This window comes from Falco biarmicus, chromosome 5 (genome assembly GCF_023638135.1).
Source record: "Falco biarmicus isolate bFalBia1 chromosome 5, bFalBia1.pri, whole genome shotgun sequence".
In the NCBI taxonomy this organism is placed as follows: Eukaryota; Metazoa; Chordata; class Aves; order Falconiformes; family Falconidae; genus Falco; species Falco biarmicus.
Window position 1 is genome coordinate 57568408 of NC_079292.1, and position 21989 is coordinate 57590396.

General features: G+C 48.2%; 1 protein-coding gene and 1 long non-coding RNA gene across 5 annotated transcripts; both read right to left on the reverse strand.

Annotated features, from left to right (window-relative positions):
- Window positions 1–541: 541 nt before the first annotated feature.
- On the reverse strand, window positions 542–20293 carry GTPBP1 (GTP binding protein 1). 4 transcript variants are annotated; one of them, XM_056339698.1, is made up of 14 exons: window positions 20080–20220; window positions 18593–18756; window positions 14415–14526; window positions 11739–11919; window positions 10329–10677; window positions 9775–9898; window positions 7734–7848; window positions 7133–7277; window positions 6820–7002; window positions 5880–6015; window positions 5122–5300; window positions 4410–4607; window positions 3240–3281; window positions 542–2801 (listed from the first exon to the last, which is right to left on the reverse strand). In XM_056339698.1, the coding sequence occupies exons 3-14, from the start codon at window positions 14518–14520 to the stop codon at window positions 2709–2711; spliced, it is 1851 nt and encodes a 616-aa protein (XP_056195673.1). In that variant the 5' UTR covers window positions 14521–14526; window positions 18593–18756; window positions 20080–20220; the 3' UTR covers window positions 542–2708. The 4 variants fall into 4 exon arrangements, with proteins under 4 accessions (XP_056195673.1, XP_056195672.1, XP_056195670.1 ...); XM_056339697.1 differs by having other exon boundaries at window positions 18593–19052; window positions 20080–20209; XM_056339695.1 differs by lacking the exon at window positions 18593–18756 and having other exon boundaries at window positions 20080–20293.
- Window positions 15083–18586, reverse strand: LOC130149734 (uncharacterized). The gene is made up of 2 exons (XR_008821995.1): window positions 18417–18586; window positions 15083–17402 (listed from the first exon to the last, which is right to left on the reverse strand). It is a non-coding gene; the product is annotated as an uncharacterized LOC130149734 (long non-coding RNA).
- Window positions 20294–21989: the final 1696 nt, after the last annotated feature.

Genomic DNA, 21989 nt, shown 5'->3' on the forward strand with positions numbered 1-21989 from the left:
CCAGCCCAACAGTTACCTGTGAGAGGGCTGTGCAGGGCAGGAAAGAGCCTTTGTGAATGTCTGAGATTAGGAGGAGGCAAGAAAAGGCCCATTCCAAGCCCTGGAGAGTCCCTCTGTGTTTACAAAAATGGGTAAGGTGCAAGTCATAGTGAGGGCCCAGGGAGCACAAACGTACACAGGCAGTGGAAGTGCTGCACTAAACCTGCATCCTCCCGTGGAGCTGGCCCCAAATGATTTGCCATAGCAGCTCTTAGACACATATGTACACACCTAACAGCATAGCTCACACCATGCAAGTGTTCTGATTTCACTACTCTGCCACTGAGAAGCACTAAATCTTAGAGTAAAAGCTGTCAGGGGCTATGCAGAGGCTCAGCGGCAGCTCTCCTACAGCACGGCATGCCCTCCCCTGCCATCACGATGAATGCAGCCTCATAGCCAGCAAAGGAGCCCGGTGCCAGGCAAACCCACTTGGTCTGGCTTCTGGCATTAAAGCGGCAAGCATTGATTTTCCAGAGGGACAAAAAGCAACAAGACATACTTTAACTTGGAACAAACTTGTTTAAAATTTATTTTATAGATCACACCAGCCTGAGTGATCTTTGAATGCTGGTCACAAAAGAGAGATCACACCACCTCCTTTGCACAAACTAAAGTAAACCTTCTTCCAGTCTCAGCAGTCTCCTTCACTTGGAGCACAAGGAATGGAGAAAGAGAATACTGCCCGGAGCTCGCTGCTCCCCTCAGAAATAGAGGGCAGTGAAATCAGATGCAGTCCGATGCTGCTACAGGGCCAGAAGACAAACCAACCAGGCCCTTGTGCCCTGCTTAGCCACACTTCACACCCCCTCACAATGCGGGTGCTATTAGTGTTGTAGCCGCCTATAATTCCTCCCTCACCAGAAGAGTGCTGGTATTTAGGCACATAGCTTGGAAAGGACTGTCTGACCTCCCCCTTCCACCCACACTCAGGCCACTGCAGTCTCTAAGGCAAAGTACCCTCGCCCCCCAAACCACATTTCTCCCCTCTCCCATGCCACTTAATGCTCTTGGAGTGCTGGTGCTGGCATCGGGAGATGCGCTCTCCCCACTAAGCCTGCTGTCGCTCTGTCAGCTTGAAAGCCTACCTTGAATCACAAGGTGAACTGAAATGAACTGCACACAGGTGCCACAGAGTGAGAAACAGGAACAACCCGCTAAGGAGGGACAGAAACTTTACAGTCTCCCTCTAATTAAAGTCCTTCATTGGAGGAGGAAGCCCTCAAAGAAACCGAGGCCGACCACACCTGCTGGGGAGAGCAACGATTTGCTGAGGATACCACCTCCTCCCTCAAAGTGCTCCCACAGCTCACCACAAGCTGGCAGAGGATCACTCCTGTCCTCATGAGAGCCAAGAGGCAGTGTTAGAAGGAGACATCAAAATCAGCACGGAGTTGATCACTTGCACAAAGCAGAGTTAAAAAGCATGGTAACAATACAGTTAATTTACACACCGTCCTTGCAGGGCCTTCCTGGAGAAGCCAGAATTTGTCATAAAAAACCCCACAATCTTAAAAAAAATTAAATGCAAGTCAGAAAAATTACCACGTACTTCCAAACCTGAAAGTACTTCTATAATTTTAGTACTAATTCATCCTTGGCCTCTTCATCCAAGAGGGAAGAAGACAAATCTTGCCTCTGCCATGGCAAAGTTTGGCCAGTGAGTTCCAGAAAAGATTTGGGAAATCTTGGAAGTAAACAAAATCAAGTGGAGGTCACGTTTCCCTGGTGTCTCTGTTTCAGAAGTATATTACCACCTGTGATCTCTGTCCATCGAGGTGAGGCTTTCCCTGGCTCAAGGGATGGACCGAGTGCTCCTGCACTATATTCTTAATACTGTCAATTGAGCTGCTGCAGCCTTCAGAGGCAGGTTAGATTTGCTCCACTGCGCACTGAACAAACAATAGAAAAAGCAGCATGATGGGAAGTGGAACAGGATGGGCAAATGACTGCCCATTTCATTCTGTCTCTAATTAAAATCTTAAGTGCTATCAACGTATTTGAGAAGGATATTCAGTATAGGATTCCTCAACATCAAGAACTGCTTTCCTATTTGTTTCTCTCTTAGATTTCCAACTAATGAAATTTCTTACTATCTCTATCAAACTTCAGTCACTAAATTAAACCCACTCAGGAACAGTTTAAGATGGAGGGAATCCAGAAACATATTTGGCACAGGGCTGCAGTGGTGAGGAAACAATGCCCTATGGAGCCATCCTAACAACATGTTTTAACCTTTGCAAGTCTGAAATTTCAGGCATTTGCTAATCCCTGGATCTGAGACAGCAAATAGGAGGAGAGCAGCAAGTCCTGTGGACAGAAAGGGGTGAGGGAGGAGGGAGGCAGCTAACTGGCTCTTTGCAGTTCTATCCAGACTCTCATCTTCATGCACACAAAATATAATAAAAACTAAGAATAAAAACTAAGCCCATGATGTACAAAAATGTGTCGATGGGGGGAGGAGGAAGGTGTCAGTTACTCAGTTCTGTGTGTCTTATCACCTTCATTAGCTTATAAATTATGCTCTTCATCGCTTTCTTCAGCGAGGAGAGACGATTCTTCTGCAGCCAATCAGCTGGGATGGGTTTTGGTTTAAGCTGCTCTGGATCTTTTGAATAAGAAATGAAGGGAAGGGGAGGAATTCCTCAGAGGGAGGAGGAGTAAGAAATTCAGCAGCCACTGGCAGGAGTCACACAGGCTCCCTGAGACTTCACTTTATGGCGCTGACCCCCACGTCGCCGGCCTCCTCCTCCGACTTTTGACTGAAAACAAGAAGAGACACTTTAGTGTGCAGTGACCTCTGAATCAGAGTATCAACACAGCAGGAGTTCGGATGGATTACATACACACCCAGACAGCAGGACAGCAGTTGTGACTGAGCAACCTCCTACCACTGCAGGGAGGAGAGAAGGCGGACAGACACACCATGAAGGAAGGAGGAGTCAGATATACCATGAAGTTCAGCCCTTCAAGCTGGAAAGGACCTGATTTCCCAATTTTCTGAACATTTCACTCCCATGAGAGTCAGCAAGTGCCATGGGGCTCAGCATCTGAGAAACCAAGGCCTCAGGCTCCCTTGGCTTTGTGCAGAATGGAAGGAAAGCCCCCCACCCCCCTACCAGGGCTCCCTTGCTAACGTAACTGTTCCCAGCCTCAAGCCAGCAAGCCCACCACCGTTCTCCTTTAAAGCAGCCAAATACCTTATTGCCCTCACGGATGTGGGGCTCTTCATCCAGTGCAGGCTGAGGGGAGACAGCAAGGAGAGAGAGGCAGAGGTAAGCAAGAACAAAAGCAACACAAACTCTCAGGGGGAGGGACAAAACAAAGAGCAAGCTGGGAGCACTACCTGCAACCACAGTGACGCTACAACAAGACAAGGAGGAGATGGGGGATCATTAAGAAGCCACAGGCACATGCAAAGGCAGAGGACCCCTGCCAGAGGGCCCTCTTTCAGCAGCCAGCCTGGCTCAAGAGGACAAGACTTGACCAGTGGCAACGAAGATAGCTAGAACTAAGAGGGGGGAACACTGACCAGGTCTCTTGACAGAATCACTTCCTGAACCTTTCACTTACTAGCTAAGTACACTAAAAGGAGAAGACCTTTCTTCTATCAGTAATAAAGCTGAGAAATAGCTCCCAAAGCCTGCAGTTAGAATTGCGTTTCCATTCCTTTCAGACCCAGAAAAGCTAGGTACCTTTCTTGGACAAGCTGAGCTGAGAAGTCCTAACCAACAAAACCACCTGGATAAATTTCTCTAGAAAGAGATAAGCCTTTCTTTCTCCTTGGACATCTCCATCCTCCCTCCTTGACAAGGCAGACGACCAGTGCCTAATACTACTACTTAGGTTGTCATTTCCCTAGAGCAGGGATGTTCTACTTCTGATTCAGACAGTAGAAACCCATTCTGTGACTGGTTGTTAGATGCTTCAGTAGTTCAGCTTCTGGGTATATGTAGAGACTTCTTCACTATAAGCACAGTCAAGCAGTGAAACGGGTTGCTGAGGGAGGTTGTGCAGTCTTCCACCTTGGAGGTTTTCAAGACATGACTGGATAAAACCCTGAGCAACCTGGTCTGACCTCACAGTTAATCCCACTTAGAGCAGGAGGTTAGACTAGACACTTCCTGAGGTCCAACCTGAATTGTCCCAGAACCCTAAGCTGCTAGCTGCTGAAAGGTCAGCCATGAGCATCAGAGAATTCTGGTTTCTGCTGTGACACTACTGATGCTTCTATTTGTTTCTGTCACACATTGAGGCCCAAGGTGAGTTCAAGGGTATGAGGGGATAATGCTTGTGCTTTAGAGTGCCCTTCCTCCAACAGATGAAACCAAGATGCAAACAGCTAGGACAGACGTATTTTCCTCACTTACCAATGGTTGCAGGGCAGTAGGTGTCAGTGGTGCTGCAGCTGTTGAGGGGGCCTCGTCTCCAGCTGGCGGGCCTCCACCTGCCGTCCCAGCTGGAGGAACACCATCCTCTCGTTTCGTAACAGCTCCCTTCTTGGTTGACTGCATCTTGATCTGCTGTGGCTTGGAGTTCATTGGTGAGTTATTGGTGGTCTGAAGTAACTGCAGATTACAAAGGGAGAGGCCAAAATGAGCACTAAAATAGCTAGGCCAATCTGGCAAGGTTCAATGCTGCTTTTTAACAAAAAGCCTCAAGAGATTTGATACCAATAGCCATCACGAGAAGAATGCAGCAACAGCTGTTCAAAGAAACCTAGGCCTCTGAGCTGCCCTCAAGAACCCTTACAGGGTGGAAAGGGTCACTCGGCTGAGGTGACACTCAACCTTCCACAACATGACTCAGAGACCAGCTACAAGCTGTCAGAAAGAGACTGAGCCTGAAGAACCAGGAGGCAGCTGGCTCATCCCCCACCTTCACATTCTCTCATTCACACCAGCTGAAGACCCACCACACAACAAAGCACACTGGTCATCCACAACCCATGTCAGGGCTGACATTTGTGATCGAAGGACGGTCTCTTCTCTCAATTTTCCACAGCTATCTGGATTCTCCTGCTGGCTTCTCAGTGCCGAAAGTAGCTAATGGGCAAAAAAAAGTCAAGACTTCAGCCTTTACCTTAGTGATGGTACCCACAGCTTTGGTGCGGCCTTCACGGAAGACCAGCCGCTGGTCTATATGCAAATATTCTGGGGTTTTGATGAAGCGAAAGTGCACTGTGGCTTTGTCCCCCGTCCGCAGGCAGTCCTTGTCCATGCTGAGAATCGTGGCCGTCTGACGGATGCTGCCACAATGCACTGCAAATACAAATGTAAAAGGATTTCAACAGCCAGTACCATCAGCGGAGTAAGCTTCAGAGAGACATGTAAGGCAGCTCTTGCTACCCTACAGCTAACAGCACTGAGTCAGCAATGTAAAAATCTACTGTGTACCAAAGACTATGCGGGTCACACAGCTCCTTTTGTTCAATCCTCAAAAAGAAAACACAATCAAACTAGAACAGCTGCCTTCAAATGGAAACTTTCCTGAAGCACCCCCAACAGAATCCTACACACCAAGCAGCTGGGCTAGAGGGCAGGACCCAAAACACATCTTTACATCAGCATTTGAAGCTGAAGAATCTTTGCACCACAGAGCTCTGGCTCAGGCAGGCTACAAGTACACTTGGAGTCACACATCTTTTTACCTACAGCCTCCCTATTCCCTCCGTCAGCTCCTTCCCCTCTCTCTAACACATTGCTGGGAAAGGTAAAACCAGGAACTATAGCTTATATTCAGTTTGACAGAGCCACAAGGGAGCAAAATTATCTCAGGCTAGAGCTGATACAAACTGTTACCACCGGGAAATAAAGACGAGGCAATGCTGAGACACATACCCATGGCCTGATATCGTGGGCTGATGGTGGTGGGGTGATGAAGCACCAGAATCTCTGCTTCAAACTCCCACGATGCTTGTGGATTCAGGCGGGGTGACACCATTACCATGCCTTTCCGGATGGAAGAACGCTTGATCTAAAAAGCAGCGACACAAAAAACCTTAGCGTGATTCTCCAGGGAATAAATTTGCTTCTCTGGCTGACTGCATCCAGAAGGATCCTAAGGGATTTCAGAGATACTAACTTATGCTCACCAAAAGGCAAAGCAGAAGCTGTTTAGCAGTATGTAACAATGTTATGCAAAGGTTTCAAAATCCCAACTTCAGCTGAAGTTTCTAAGGAAGCTTTAGTTAAAGTGGTGGGAATGCTGGACACCAACAGAGAAGTTTTAACTCACTCATCCTTTAAATCAAAACATACATCCTAGTTGCACATTATCCAAGCAGATGATCTCTCCAAAATCACGATGTCTGTTAACACAATGTGATAAGCCTGACCACATGAATTTTGGTGTAGCTTAAACTATATCCCCTTAAAATCAGTGCAGCTTCTACTGACAGAAAGCTTTTGTGGGAGGAATCACATCAGATTTGGTAATTTTTAAATCCCAAATCATGCTGCTGGTCCTACAAGCTGAGAGGAACAGCATCCATATACTGCCCAGGATACTAATGCAGTTCCAGCACAAAAGGAGACCAATGCTTCCATTTCGTTATGTCTGCAACACTCCTCATTACCTTGCGTCCCACCGCTATCACTAGCAGCTGTCAGGTGGAATAACCAGGGTATAGGACCCACAGAGGTTCTATGGGATTTTATTCCACTGCAAAATGAGGTAGCTGGGCTTTGCAAAAGCAGTCTCACTGCAGCTGAACTCCAAGAGCACTCTAAAATTAGGAGGGTGGTTTCTGTTCTGTGGGCCTGGAGCAGATTATCTCACCTTTTTCAAAGCGAAAGAGGCAGTCTGGCCTCCCCGCACTTCTTTGACGGGCATTCTCTTGCGGTGGATGGACTTGACAGCAATAGGGAGGAAGTTGCCAAGGGGATCTGGCCCCAGCAGCAGGGTGTCATTGAGCTTGATTAGGCCCCTCAGTGTTGTCCCAGACACAACTGTTCCTACACCCTATGCCAAAAAAGAAAAAACAGTAAGACCATGCTAGCAGAAGAGCTCTAGAACTCCCCTCGGTAGGGAAGATACCTTCTTCAAACTAAAAGGAGGAACAGAAAATTCTGCCAAATAATAGGCCACTTACTGGGACAGAATAAGTATCATCTATCTGGAATTCTGCTGGCTCTTCTTCCCTGTAACTGGTCCGTGGAGACAAGAGATTAAGAAACATCTTCAGCAAATCTAGGTTCTCCCCAGTGACATTTGAAATCTGGAAAATCGGGCACATTCTGTAAAGGAAAATTGATGAAAACGGAGTTAGTTCACCTCCCTGCCTGGGATTCTACATGTAGGGAGACATCCAAAATTTTGGGACTGAATTCAATACTGCTAGGAAGGGAGAGCCTGGCAAGCTGTCAGATGAACAACACCCCATGTTTGAAAACCTGCAACACTGCCTCTGCCTTCTAATGACATTCAGGAAAAGGTGTAAGGTTCCAGGATGGAAGGAAGCCGAACACCCTGCCATCTTCTGCAGACTGCCCAGAAGCAGCCTCTCATTTCTGTCTCAGAGAGGGGAACACAAGCAGGTCAAGCTCAGAATCAACACATTCTTATGGAATCAACACACCACATGGCAAATGCAACCTTCACATATCTATAGACAATGGACTCTCCTTCTGAATCTTCTCACCCAGTCTCCAAATAGGATCGAAAGAGAAATGACTCTCCTCTACTCCCGTTACCTCTCTGAGCTGAAGTTGGAGGCTGTTACAATGACATCATCCTTGCTCTGAACCAGCACGGGAATCTTCCTGCACCCTGGGGACTTCAGCAGTCGCTGTAACAGCTTCAGGGTTTCTTAAAGGGTGAAATGAATATTGTTAGGGCAGCATCTCCCGTCTTTACAAATCGCTTTTGTGGGGTCTCTCCCTGAAGGGAGACTGGTGTTCTTGTCACAAATAGACAGGAGAAGATGGCTAAAGGTGCGTGAATGAGACTATGAGTTTGCTGCAGCCCAGGTAGGACTTTGGAGCCATTCCATCTTCCATTTCATGCCAGCTAGCCTGCTGCCAAGCGACATCATACACGAACAGACATAAGTGTTTGCATCTGCAAGTGCAATGCTGTGAAGTAGACATTTTATAGCTGTCCATTAAGTAGCTTTAAGGAGTTATAAGGTATTTCCTCTTCCTATAAAGGATTTTTCATGTTGAATTCAAAGAAAACCAGCAGCACTCAGGAACTGAAATATTTGAGAACATGTGAATTAGAAATCAATTTTGACCAAACAAACCTCAACAGACATTCCCTGGCAATCAACCTGCCCTAGAATGTTAGAGAAGCATGTAAGAGGTAAAGGTCACCATCACAGTCTAGGACAGTGTAGGTGGACCAGATCCAGAAATAAATATTTTGGGACGAATCTCATGGCTTCCAGCTTTAATCTTTTGCCTCTCTTCAATTTATTTTCTAAGCCTGATATCTATCAACTAGCAGGGGCATTACCTGATGTACTAGCATCAGCCTCCTGCAAAGTGCCTTACAGTGAGAAAAAAAAAAAAAAAAGGCCAATATGGGCTTAAAAGAGCAAATCATTTATATGCTATGATTGTCATCCAATTAGATGTTTTTTGTGAACAAATTGTTGCCTATGGGGAAAGTAATGTTTTTGGATAAAGAAACACAAACATCTAATCATGCCATCTGCTCTTCAAAGACACACGAGTCAAAGCTTGTGTCTATTTAATACAAACAGAAGAGGACATGGGAGTGGCTTCTCCCACAAGCAGCTCTTCTCTCCTCACCCAGAGCCAAAGACTCTCCTTCCTTCCCAGTTATTATCTTACAGTCAGGCCTCAGTTTATCTGCCGAACATCTATTACAGACACATTTAGATAATCTTCTGATCATATGCGTCTGTTTACCTGAAACATAATGAACTAACCACGGACAGTACCGGGAGCATTGACTTTCCTGATTCTTAGGACTGATTATCGAAAAAAACCATTGCTCTCATTAACCACAGCATGTTCCTGAAGGTGTGAGAAACACATCAAGAGAATGTTAAAGGTGAGAGTTGATCACAGCCTGAAAAAACATCAAGCGTAGGTTAAAGGGACACTGCTGGGGTTAGAGGTGCTGCTTTAACTGCTGCTGAGCAAAAATGTTGCTAGCCCCTGCTGCTCACTGCCATCCCCGCCTGTGTCTAGTCCAGTCCTGCTACCATAGCCCACAAGCAGCTGCTTTGAACCATGGTTTATTATGCACTGGTTGTTCAGACACAGGACGGAGCTGCTGTAGTTATACCAGTGTATCTTGAGAAGTGCCCAGGTGAGCAGGATGTAAAAAGCAGCTGCCCTTTCACCTAACAGCTGCTGGACAATAAGTTTGATTGAAGCTTAAGATCACACTCAAACCATGGGCGAGGAGGAAAGCAGCTTTCAAGAGAACTTCCAGGCTTTCCCTCCAGGTTTAAATACCCAGAAAGAAAGCAAAGGCACAAACCCAACTATACGCTTCTCCCCTTAGAGCTCAGCTAAGCAAAACCCTGTAGCAAACACTTTACTGGTTACCCAGGTGAGTCCTCCAATTCAGGGAATTTTGAAATGGTGACTATGAGTGAACTGCCTACAAAACAGGCAAGGGAAAAAAGAGATTTCTGGAAGATGTTTAAGATGCAGTCAAAAGCAGATAAAGCCGCTTTTCTCCAGCAGTAATTCCTCAACTCAAGCAGAGGACATACAGAGGTAAGAAACAGCCCTGGAGAGAGCTGGTTGGACTCACCTTGCAGGATGTTGGCAGGGCACATGTCGATCTTGGTCACCACAACAAAGACAGGAACATTAAGTGCAAGCGCCAGGCCCAAGTGCTCCTTGGTCATTCCAACAATCCCAGCATTACTGCCAACCTACACCAGGGATACAAGATACAGGGATGTAAATGTTCCTCCTGCTGGGCTACAGAGAAGGTCTTGTGCCAGACATGCAGTAGGCTGTGATTAGATTGTAGATATGTCACTGGGACTGTATGAGCAGACCCAGTGCATTTCAAATGCTGTTGGACACTAACTAAGGACTCATTTCTCCTTGGTTTAAATAGGTTTTCTGGAATTTAGAAATCTTTCAGTTTTCAAAAATCATACAGCTTAGGCCTGTCTGGGAGTGTCAGTCCCAGGGCACTTGCCTCAAGAGTCCTGGTGAGATACAGTGACTTCTGCTCTCCACCCCTGGGACATGCTGCTTCCCTCCACCACCCCACAGGGACTTTGCAATACGAAAGAAGTCGAGGCTGTTAAAGCTGTGAACAGCCCCGTACAGTACGTCTTTCTTGCTACCTACCATAAGCATGCAGAAGTCAGGTAAATGGCCAGTCATGCCAAAGACGGTGGTTTTCAAGTACTTTTCATGACCTGCCAGGTCAATGAAAGTAATGACCTTGGTGGATTTCTCACAGATCTTTGTCCATTCCAAGCTGCCACCATGGCTGTCAGGCTTGTTCACCACATTGCCCTCACTGTCGAAGCCCAGAATGTCATTGCCCACGCTGCTGGTGCGACCGGACTCAATCTCATGTTTATGGCGGAAGAGCTTTTGCCGAGCAAAGCCTCGGCCATTGTCTAGTTCACCATGTGTCAAGACACCCAGCAACGTGCTCTTTCCTGCGTCCACATTGCCAACCACTGCTACCCTGGAGGGGAAAGGTAAAAGGAACCTGGTAAAATATGGTAACTGAAGAAACAAACAAGTGATCAAAAAAAAACCCCAAATGCCAAACACCATTGCTCCTGCAAATAACTAGCTTTTTCTCCCTAACATTCAAACAGAGATTAAAAAATGTTAGACCTTCACAAGCAGAGCAGAGATTCTGTCACAGTCATTAGTTAACAGCAGAGATCTCAGACTCTGAGAACTGGGATGTGGAAGACTGTGGAAACATGTCAGTGGTGCCCAGAACACAGTCAGCTGAACCTGACATTGCTTGATGCCATACAGAATCTCTCTCTTCCAACTGCTAGTCTCTGCAATCCAACATATACACTGTGGCAGTTTAAAAGAAAGACTAAATCCCAACTTGGTCTAGAATACCTCTGCTTTTCTATACTCTTCATGTTGCAATAGCACCAGGTCCTAGGGAGAGCACAGAAATTGAAATTGCTGTTCCCAGAAAAGTAAAAGCTCAAACAACAATAAAACATTTTAGGGGAAAACCCTCTCAGGCAGCAATCTCCTTCCTTGCCTCTGATAAAGGTGGCTATTATAGCTGTTGGGAAATGTTGGAAATCCATTATATCCAGGTCTGGACAGACTCTCAAGTCATGCTACACAAGCTATTTCATGTGCATTAAAAGGTGACTTGGATCACCACAGTCTTGGAATAGAACTGAACCCTTCATCAAAATTACTGTGTCCCAGCAGTGTGCATATATGCACACACACAGACACACATGCACATATGTGACTCCCTACTGGGATTCAGCACACAAAAGATCCCCAAACTGTGAAGCTGTCACCCAGACAGCTTCACAGTTCTCAGCTAAACACAGGCAAATGTCCACAAACACAAAAGAGACAGCAACAACAACAAAAAGGCCATTTCATTAGCAAGGAGTGGTCAAGCTCAATTCCCTTTGTTGGGTAGCTACAACACCCAGATTCGAATCAGCGTTGCTGGCTCAGCATCATGGACTGCTCACACGGTAAAAATGCAGCTGGGCTGCTGACTAACTTTGTCTCCACCTGGCTCCTCACCTGACCTCCAGGAAGTCGTTGTCACCCACACGTTTCCGAACAAGGTAGTCGCGCACCTTGCCCCCTGCCTCCTGGTGCTCCCGCAGGAGGATCACATCTGCCTCTATCTGCTCTGCCATGCTCTTCAACGTGGCATAGGATGCTTCCATGTCTGCTTCACTCAGACCGTATTCAGTTCCATCTAGCGTGATGTTGAAGAGACAAAGGACAGTCAGTGAGCACCACCTTGCAATGGTCAGCAGCAGCAGCATTCTGCCTGGATTTTCACACTGATCAGAACTTTATGCAGACTGGAGACGTCAGCCATGTAAACAGAATAAGCACCCTTTGCCCAAAATAAAAAGGGACAGTCTTTAAGCCTTTAGCCCATAGAGGACTTAAAAGACACTAGAAAAGCACCATCTTTAATCTAGAGGAGTTTACTTCACAATTTCTACAAGCAAATACTTATGGATTGGCAAAAAAGACTGTCTAATTCCCTTATTTCACATGCTGAAAGTACTTTTCGTGCGATTTCGTTCAGTCAGATAAAACATCTCCTCTTGCATTGCAATAAAGGGAAAAGCATTAACAAAAGGAAAGCTCTGACTGAAGTATCACCGCAATTAACCAGTAAACATGGGACCAATTTAAACAATCAGCTTATTTTATAAAACCACATCCTAGGTACACAATTTCTGCAAGTCTGGCCTGCACAGCAATTTCTTTAGCCCCTACATACTCCAGTTAAAACAGTGGTTTTGGCATGTCTCACTGCCTTCGTCCTGGCACTTTGAAAGAAATGCTGACAGCACGAGGCCTGAAAACAGCAAGAAGGCACGCTGCCTCTGAACAGCTCACCCAAGCAAAGAGCTGACAGTCAGAGCAAGCCAGTGGCAACTATCTACGCAGTTCCAAGGCCACCTCAGCTCTCAGCTTCTCTCCTAACCCAGGTGCTGAGAAGCTGCACAGACTTCAGGACAGAATCTCCTCTGTGGATTAAAAAAAACCCCAACAAACCAAGGTACAGAGCCACACGCACCTGGATGTCCAAAGCTATTGCTGTGTGTGCATGCATATGCACAGCTGACTCATCAGCTGGAAGGCAGTAACTGCAGTTTGCATGAACTAAGCAGCATTTTAACTACTGCACATCTCTACAACAAGTAGATTTGCTGGATGGTTTCCAGCCCAACTCATAAGCTGGCTGAGAAGCTGTTGAGATGGTGGGGAAAGCAAAAAGCACCACAGCTGGGGTCTTGGGTCATAGAAGGGGAATGAGAAGTAGGGGCCAGGAGAGGTGTAAAGGCCAAGTGAGAAAGAGAAGGATCACTACTGATGAAGCAGTGAGCTTCCTGGCAGTCTTCACTAGCTTCTCAGTCATCTGAGTTGGGTATCCATGATGATCAAAATCATAGACACTCGAAGTGAATGAGAAGGAGCAACTGGGACAGCATTATAAAGATTTTTTTTCTGGTTCCAATTCACAGAAAAGATCCCCATCTTCCTTGACTATGCAGCAATCCAAAATGAAGTCAGAAGTCTTAGCTCATACTTGTAAGAAAGAAATGCCTATATCCAAGTACATCACTGCAACAACCACCAGTTAACACCCTCACAGGGTATCCTAGAAGACAAAGCAGTTACTAGCCCAGCTTGTTAGTTCTCTGCTGCAGATGTGGTTATCCCAAATACCAAGAAATTGGACTACATGTGGGAAGCTCACTGGGAGGCAAGAGCATTATCTCTGCGATACTGGCTGCACGACCACTGGCCATCTAATCCTGTCCTCTCTTCTATGTTGGCTGCTTTGCAAGACACCAGGAAAGCCCCAAAAGCACACTGTTCTGAGGTAACGCAGCTCCCTCCCTACATTATCTCAGCCAACCTTGGCAGTGATGACTAGGGTTTTGTATTCTTCCTTAAACATAGTAACTAGTAGAATGGTTGATTGTAACAACTTGATATCCAGCAGATAGCTAATATATTTGAAACATGCCTTCAGCTTTATGATAGCCATAGACAATTTTTTTGCATTCAGAAAAGAAACTGAAATTTCAAAAGCAAGGCCATGTTCAATATTACTATACCAGCATCAGATGCATATATTCAAATTGTGAAAAAGAGGTAATCGATGCTAGCTGCTAAAATCTGCAAAGGCGAATGACTGCAGTCATACCCAAGTTAACATAAAAATAAAGGCCTCATGCTGAGGAAAGGAAAACCTTTCTCTCCATAGTACAAATGCACACTAACAAAGAAAGTCAGCAGCAGGTATTTCAGCTATCTGAAGTATCTCAAATACATTCCTGTACAGTACAAATACTGTTACTTACAATGGAGAATTTAATGAAACCAGACAGAAAAAGACCTCCCTCAGACATCGAGGACGTCTGTACTAAAACTGTTACTATAATTTCATATCCTTCATCGTTTCCTGGTGTGCCTAGACAACTTATGCCTTACTTCCAAAAAGGAACTTGGATGATTTTATACAAAAAATATGTTACATAAGACAGCTGCTGGCAGGAATAAAATAAAAGAATTTGTCCTACATGTTCTGCTATACTTTGTGGAGGTTTCCAAGTTATTCTGGAGAAGTAAGCACTACCTTCAGCAGCAGTCCAGTTAGATGAACTAGGTTTTTCTAATCATTTTAATGTTTTTTGGTTTTTTTCCTGAGGAATCTATACTCACCTGATCCTTGACCAATGACATAGATGGTCTCCCCACATCCCTCATCAATTCTCTCTGACATCTGCCGGAGCAAACTGTCATACTGCTCTGAAGTTGGACTCACCATCACTAGCTGGAAAAAAGATTAAATATCCATTTGCAGATGTCAAGCAATTTCAAAACCAGCTTCAGTTATAAGGACAATCAATCTGTGTGCTTTATTGAGAAAGAAGGGCTCTTTTTCAAGGACTGCTTTCTGGTGGTTTGGGTTTGTTTGTTGTTTTTTTAAAACCAGCTTTGCTGACAGCTGTTTCCTTGTGACACTACACAAGGTTATTTGCTCAGAGTTCATTTATGTTGCAAGGTACACTTCAAAGCAAATATGAATAACCAAGCACCTCATTTTGAAGTAACCAAAGTTTAAAAGACACATTTAAGTGAACATCCCGCTTCTACTTCTGTGTAATACATGTTGCCATGCAAGGATAACTGAAAGGGGAAGAGATATCTTCTCCAAAGTAATTTCTTAGCTGGGTACTCCACAGTCTGTGCTGCACAGAGTGCTGCTGCTCCCCCAAAGCATGACGGGACAGCCAGACCTCACCACAGAGCACACCTAGAGCATCTCATAAGTCTTTCACATACTCGGTGTTCCCTTTTGTTTTCTGAGGGGGCAGAGGGGAAGGAAAGAACATGAATAAGCTTTATTTTTAAACTCCTAACAAAACTTCAGGTACTTTACATTACAGTGCTTAGAGGCAGAAATACAAAGCAGTTTGTACGAGCATATCTGGACATTTCACCAGTGGAGAGCTGCAGTTTTGCAAGCCCGCTGCTGCATTGCCAACAAGTTTTAACTGCAGTTATTGCAACAAACACAACTTCCTTTGCCCTTCCCTACAGAGACATCAAAAGAAAGAAAAAGTGGACAGAAACAAAGCAACAAATGAGGACAACGAGACAGTGCTCTTGGAAGGAAGGATTCTTCTTAGAACAGAATGGTGTAGCACCATTTCTGGCAAAAACCTGTGTTGCTCATACAATACAGCTGAGGACACTCACACAGAGTGGCTACAACGGTGGCAGGACAGAGGCAGAACAAGGAAACCTTATCACCCATTCAGGACTGATGGGCTACCTGCTCTCTGGCTGCCTCCACGGTAACAAGTCTGTTGGTGGCTGAGCAACCTGGTACCATAGCTTAATAGTTGCTGCAACCAAGATATGCGTTTCTGTTAAAAAGGCACTTTTAGTAGGAGTTGTAAAGGCTACCACCTACTGATAGCCCTATGGGTAGGCACACCTGTGCCCCTCTACAACACTCAGTGAAATCCATACTTCCACTAGCTGTCCTAACATACACGTTCCAAAATCATGCCCAGAAAGATGTACTTCCCTTCACTATGCGCTACAGCTAGTCTGAAATCTGTGTTAGATTTGCCTAACACATATGGCTTACAGCAGCTCACAATGACTAAATCTTCAAACCCGCCCAACATTCCCTACTAACACAGCCTGACTTGCTAGCACAGCTAACATAATACGTATTCAAGGAGGAACTACCTTTACCACCTACTACTACTACATGGTTGATGAAGACCTTTATTAGAATTCTGGAGTGTAAGGGAGTGCAAAACCCTATAAATAATGCTTAAGCAGCTTTCAAAACTATAGCGATGCATGCATCTGGAAAACTGCAGCACAGACAGCAAGTGCTGGTTAGAAGGTTTAAGGCAGCCAAAGCAACATTTTCCTCAAAAGTTAAGGGTCACACAAAGCATGTAGGTATCTGCAAGGGCCGGAGAGCTACAAGAGACAATCATCTTCACCTGCCTCTTTTAGACACATGCCCTACCTAAGCCTTTTAAATGCTTGGCATGGTCTGCAAAGGGTAGCAAAGCACGCTGATGTGGAAGGCCACATAATCTATTTCATGCGACAGAGGACTGAGTTTTGCCTTTATTAGTTTTTCTTGTGGTTTTGTTTTCTTCTTAAAGGAGACAACTGGATGTAAATGTATTGAGGAGGAGATCAGCAACTGTTCAGAGGCTTGATCAGGACAGGAATGGAAGGCTGTGCGTTGATGTGTAGGGCTTGTTTTGGCCAGCAAGCACTTTCAGGATTTCCTGGAAACACAGCAGACAGGCTCACAGTTTAGGCTAGTGCACCAGCACAGGTCAGGGACTCGGGAAGATCTATTAAATAGGCTGTCATACGCATAAAGATCAATAAAACATCAGGGGCCACCAGTGTAGAGGCACACTAACTTCAGTTTCTTCAAGTCTCATCACCAGCTTTATTTTTCTGAGTTCAAATGTTTCAGCAGTGTGAGTAGGCAGGGTGTTGTCTAAAGTACCAGGGGTCATTTCAGCCGAGCAGCTTGCAGTAGCCTTTCTTCATGGTACCAGGCAGGAGACCTGGGGGCTCAAACAGCATAGTACCTACACACATCAGCTCAAAACACTGCTTCTTTCACTGCCATGCAAAGGTGCTGCTGAAGGGTGTTCCAGTGGTAGACTGCCTCCAAAGCCTGCCCTGGGGCTGATGAAGCTTACAGTTGATATTGATAAAGTGAGACATCAAGAGAAGGATGTGTAGAACAAATAGCAGCTTTCATGGATCACACCTTCCAATGCCATTCAGTATTTCTAGCGACTGCTTCTGCAGCCTGCAGCCCCCAGCCAGTTCTGCAGTTTCCTAGGTCACTGTAAGACTTTACTTGCTGTTTTGAAGATCTCTTTAGCTAGCTTCCTGGACAGAGGGAGCCTGTTCTTTGCCATCTCCTTGGTCAAAAAGAGGCCCTCCGTCTTGGCCTCTCTGCTTTTTTTTTTTTTTTTTTTTTTTTTTTTGCTTTTCACCTTTGAACAATCCCCTCCATGCTTGCACTAGGTATTCATGTTTTTCAGAATTTTTCACAAAGTCAAAAATTTTCACTTTTGTTCCTTCCACTTTGCCAGGCACTGAGCAGTTAACAGTAGGAGCCATGTGGGTCTAGCAACCTCAGATTTCCTATAGGGCAAAAAAGTAACAACCAGTTATTGTTTTATACTCCTGACAGCAGAAGGAAATATATCTCACAAGTTTGAGATGCCATCTCTGAAGTCCTTTCCCAGTCTCTGGGGAGAGGTGGCTTTTCCCACCTTTCCTCAGTTTTGGGCTTAACTTAACAGAGGTGGGTAATAGCTACAGCTGTCTGAGTTTACTCCAGGGGGACAAGTTGGACTGTGCCATTCTGCCCTGCCCAACAGCAAGCAAGAGGCCATAGTATTAATTAACAGCAGTTTCAAGACACCGGTGAGATTGAGCTCAGGTTATATCAGCACTGCTACAGACAGTCCTCATAAAAGAAGCATCCCATATCCCTGAGGCAGCAAACTATAAAGATTAAGGGCAAACCAAATACTACATGGTATGTAGTGCTGCTCTTTATTGGAATAACATAGCCTGATATTTTGGATGGCTGGAAGGCCACTACCAGCCATTGGGAAGTTGGGGGAAAGACCTCTTCTGTAACATCGTATTTAGCTTTCAGTGTCCTGTGGACATACATAGTTCAAGTGCTATTAATGTTCTGTTGCCAATGTAGATCTAATATAAGTATCAACTTCACTAATAGCCTTGTGTGATATGGTTTTGACCTGAAAGATGATTACTACTGCAGTGTGTTAGTACTGAAAGGAAAATAAACACCCATTAAGATCAACACGATAAATGAGTTTGTGCTGATGAATAGAACTGTTTGCTTGACCAGCAGACAGGTGCACTTGACAACTGAATCCCAAAGTGGTCCTCTCTAAAAAGAGCACGCCTTACAATGAACACACTGGGGGAGGACTGGGAGAAAAGTATGTAACACAGCAAGGGGCTGGGTCAGACCAGGACAGAAGCAGCAACTAGCAAACAAATTGACTGCGCTGCAAATCATCACCTGAAGCAGGAATTGGACGGCAGCAATTCAACTGGGAAGACAGAAAAGATGGAGGTATCAGGGAAGGCAGGGGCAATTAGCTACTGCATTCTCACCATATGCAATTGCTGTTTTGAGTGCACAGTGGGACAGTAATTTGGAGAGATGGGGCAGAGCTCATAGACTTAGTTCTCACCCAAGACGGAGACAAATGAAAGGTCTAGGGAAAAGATAGCAGGTGTACACTGCTATATGGGAAAATAACTTGTAATAAACATAAAAAAAGGCTTACCTATCACCTCTGTAGTGCCTGCAGATTTCTAGGAATGGAAGACAGGTTGACTACACAAATGGAGGTTGTGGGAGAAAAGCATTTCTCTCTCTTCGTCAGAGTTTTGGTCAGGTTCCTCGCTGTCAAGAATCAGTGACACAGCCCTTGGCATCATCCTGGGCCCTCTTCCACATCAGCCACGTCCAAGACAAAGCACAGATCAATATTGGCATCCTGTACCAAAATCTTGTCCAGCTCATTAAGGCACGAACAGGTGGCTCAATAGATAGTGCAGGTGTGATTTCTGTTCTTTATCATCTTGTAAGACATCTTCATAACATTTGTTTTAATACAGTACCACACTGTATAATATCCAGTCACCCCCTCAAAAACAAATGTTTCCACATCCACACACCACAATTCCTCTCTCTTCATTTCTCCACAGAGGGCAAGAAAATCCAGGACTTTGGAACAACTCCAGCTGGAAGCATGAAGAGGAGGGATGGCAGAAAAACAGGAGGAAACACCAGCTATGCTGACTTCTACATCATACAATTACAAGTGGACCGAACCAAGTTTTCAGGAGACTTTAGAGTGGGAGATGGCATCTCAATACATCAAACCCTTGGCAGCAAAAGGTATAAAGTTAAAAAGATCAGCCAACTGGGAAAAAGTAGAAGACAGCATGGAAAGGCAGCTAATGTAGTCTGTGGCGGGCTCTGGCATGCACGTATTACTACAATGTACCTTCCTGCAAGATGGAAGTCAGAATGGATTCTGACAGAAATAATACCACCACAAAGTTTTGCCACTTAGATCCTAGAAAGAAACTGCACAAGGCGAACAAACCTTTTGGTGTTGATTTAACCCGGTTTCCAAGAGCGAAGCACCCTTGTCACTGAGCCCTCGTGCTCAAGTTATGAGCTCTGACCTGCTTTTAAGAATGTGAACAAAGCCCCAGGAACTAGTACAACTGGCAGCAGGTAACTACAGAGAACGAGCACAGAGGAAAAACGTGAGCGAGACGTTAAAGCAACTGTCAGCTTCAAACCCGGCGCTTGCTGAGAAGATGCAACACCCGCCGCCGGCGCTTCCCGGGCCGCCGAGGGGAAGGAGCCGGGCGGGCAGGCAGGCCAGCGCCGCCGCCCCCGGCCAGGGCACAGCCCGCTGTCAGCTCCTCGTAGCTCGACCTTACTGCTCCCCTCCCGGCTGCCCCCCACGGCACGGCGGGCTCTGCCGCCCGGCCCAGCGATGGCGGGGCCACCGGAGAGCGCCCAGGACCCCAGCCCAGCCCGCGGGGAAGCCCCCGGGGGACCCCTCCACGCCGGCGGGCCCCCCAGCTCCTCGCTCTCCTGAAACGAGGTCGGCGGCCAGAAGCGGGGCTGGTCCCGGCTGTCGGCCCGGGCCCGGTAGCAGCCCCACGGGCAAAGCGGCCGCCAGGGAGAGGGCGGCGCGGGGCCCGGTAGGGTGACGGCGCTGGCCGCCGCCCGCCCCCCCGCTGGGCCTACCTTACTGGTGAGGTCGATCTCGGGCTCGCCGTTGAGCGCCTCGCCGTCCTCGGCGTCGAAGGCAGCGCGGAGGGGACAAGCAGCCGCCGCTACGCGAGGGCCCCCGCCCGGGGAGCCGGGCTCCGGGGCGAACATGCAGGCCGGCACCGGGGAGCCCCCCATCGGGGATCGGCTCCGTTCCGCCGCCGCCATCTTCCCTGCCCCGGCCCGCCCCTCCGCCCCGGGGGGTGCGGCGGCCCCGCCCCCAGCCCGCCAAGGCGGTGCCAGCCAACCACTGGCGGAGGAACGGAGCGATTAGCCTGTAGCCATGGCGACAGCGGGCGGAGTAGCTGTTAATCATGAGGGACGGCCACGCCCCCGAGAAGCGCGCGAAGCCAATGGGGAAACCACTGCCAGCTCGACTTACTTTCTATATATACGCACACAACAGAGCCAGCTCGGCCCGCCCGGTGCTTTCTATCCAATAGAAGAGCTGGTCCTTATGACAAACATCTCTAAAGGCCAATCGGATAAGAAGACTTCAGCGACCGTGTGGGCCCAAGCCGCGGCGGCAGATGGGCAGGGCCCGCCCTGGTGGGTGGGTATTCTCTCGGGTTAGCCAATGAGAAAGAGGAAATTTTTCACGGACAGTCGTGTAAACCAATGGAATGGGGGGGAGCGCCACGGGTGTCCCTTCAAACCGCGGGTCGGGCTATGCCAGCTGGGCGCTCTGCTGAGGTGGTGGGTGTTGTCCAGCAGCTCGGACGTCACGGCCCCGGCTGCTCTCACGCCTTGCTCAGGAGGCCGGCAGCTGCCGGAATCCATTGGAGGGTTTGGCAAGGGGCCCGCCGCCCGCGGTACGCAGAGGAACGGCCGCGCCGGCCCCTCAGGCCCTGGGCTCCTGACAGAAAGCCCCTGGACCGCCCCGCCTGCTCGCCGTGCGAGCCTACGGTGCTCAGCCCGTGAGGGGCAGGGCACCCGGGCCCAGGAGAAAGTCCCACCCGCTGAGGGGTTGTGCAGGCTGAAAGGTGACCCCGAAGCAGCGGGCAGGCCGACGGGGAAGTTGTCCGTCCTGTTCCTCCGCTAGGTCACGCATCCACTTCTCAGCCGCCACAAGCCCCGGCTTGGCGCAAAGCGAAGTGGGGGAGGATTTATGTTTGTTTACCAGGCGGTAAACCACTTCAGTCGTCTCGGCTTATTTATCACGGCACGAGACTCGAGGTTCTTAGTAATTAAGCAGCCGAGAAGAGAAGGGAAATTGAAGCTCGCCTAAGGTTATGCAGCACGCTGGCCGCAGGGCCGGAATAAGCCAGGCGCGCCGGGGCATTCCCCCACCGAGCCCTGCCCGCGCCCCGGCAGCGAACCCGGCCGGCTGCCTCCCGCTCTGCGGGAACGAGGCCCTCGAGCCAGGCCGCGGCCCACCTCCGCACCGCGGCTTCTGCTGCCGCGACGTTCCGGGAGCGAACCGAGGCGCCAGCGGCGGGGACGGGAGCACCCGCCGCGCCGGAGCCCCTCTCCCCCCGGGCCGCCTCGCGTGGGCCGTGACGTCGGGGGGCGCGCGCGACGTCGGCGCGTGCGGGGCGGGCTGCGGGGCACGCGCGCCGCGGAGGGAGGGGGTCACGGGGGGGGGGGGGGGGGGGGGGGAGGCAAGAGAGAGGAGCAAGCGGAGCCCCGCGCGCATGCGCGAGCGGCCGTCGGTGTGGGGCGGCGGGGGCCGAGCGGCGGGTGAGGCGGCGGCGGGTGAGGCGGCGGCGGGGCCCGGGGGCTCCGCTCGCGTCCCCCCTGAGGGGGAAGGCGGCCGCCTCTGCCGGGCTGGTGGGCCCCAGGGTGCGGGCAGGCCGCCGGGGGGCGGCGGGGGTGAGGCGGGGGCCTCCCCTCAGCGCGGGGGCGTGTGGGGCTGCGGGGGTGGGCCGCGGCTCCGGGAAGCGGCG

Coding starts and splice junctions, on each gene's coding strand:
- GTPBP1 (XM_056339695.1), bottom strand. CDS start 20,271: ATGGCGGCGGCGGAACGGAGCCGATCCCCGATGGGGGGCTCCCCGGTG. Junction 14,527..20,079: donor AGATCGACCTCACCAGTAAG/GTAGGCCCAGCG, acceptor TCTTTTTTCCAG/CTAGTGATGGTGAGTCCAAC. Junction 5,301..5,879: donor CCCACGATATCAGGCCATGG/GTATGTGTCTCA, acceptor TTGTATTTGCAG/TGCATTGTGGCAGCATCCGT.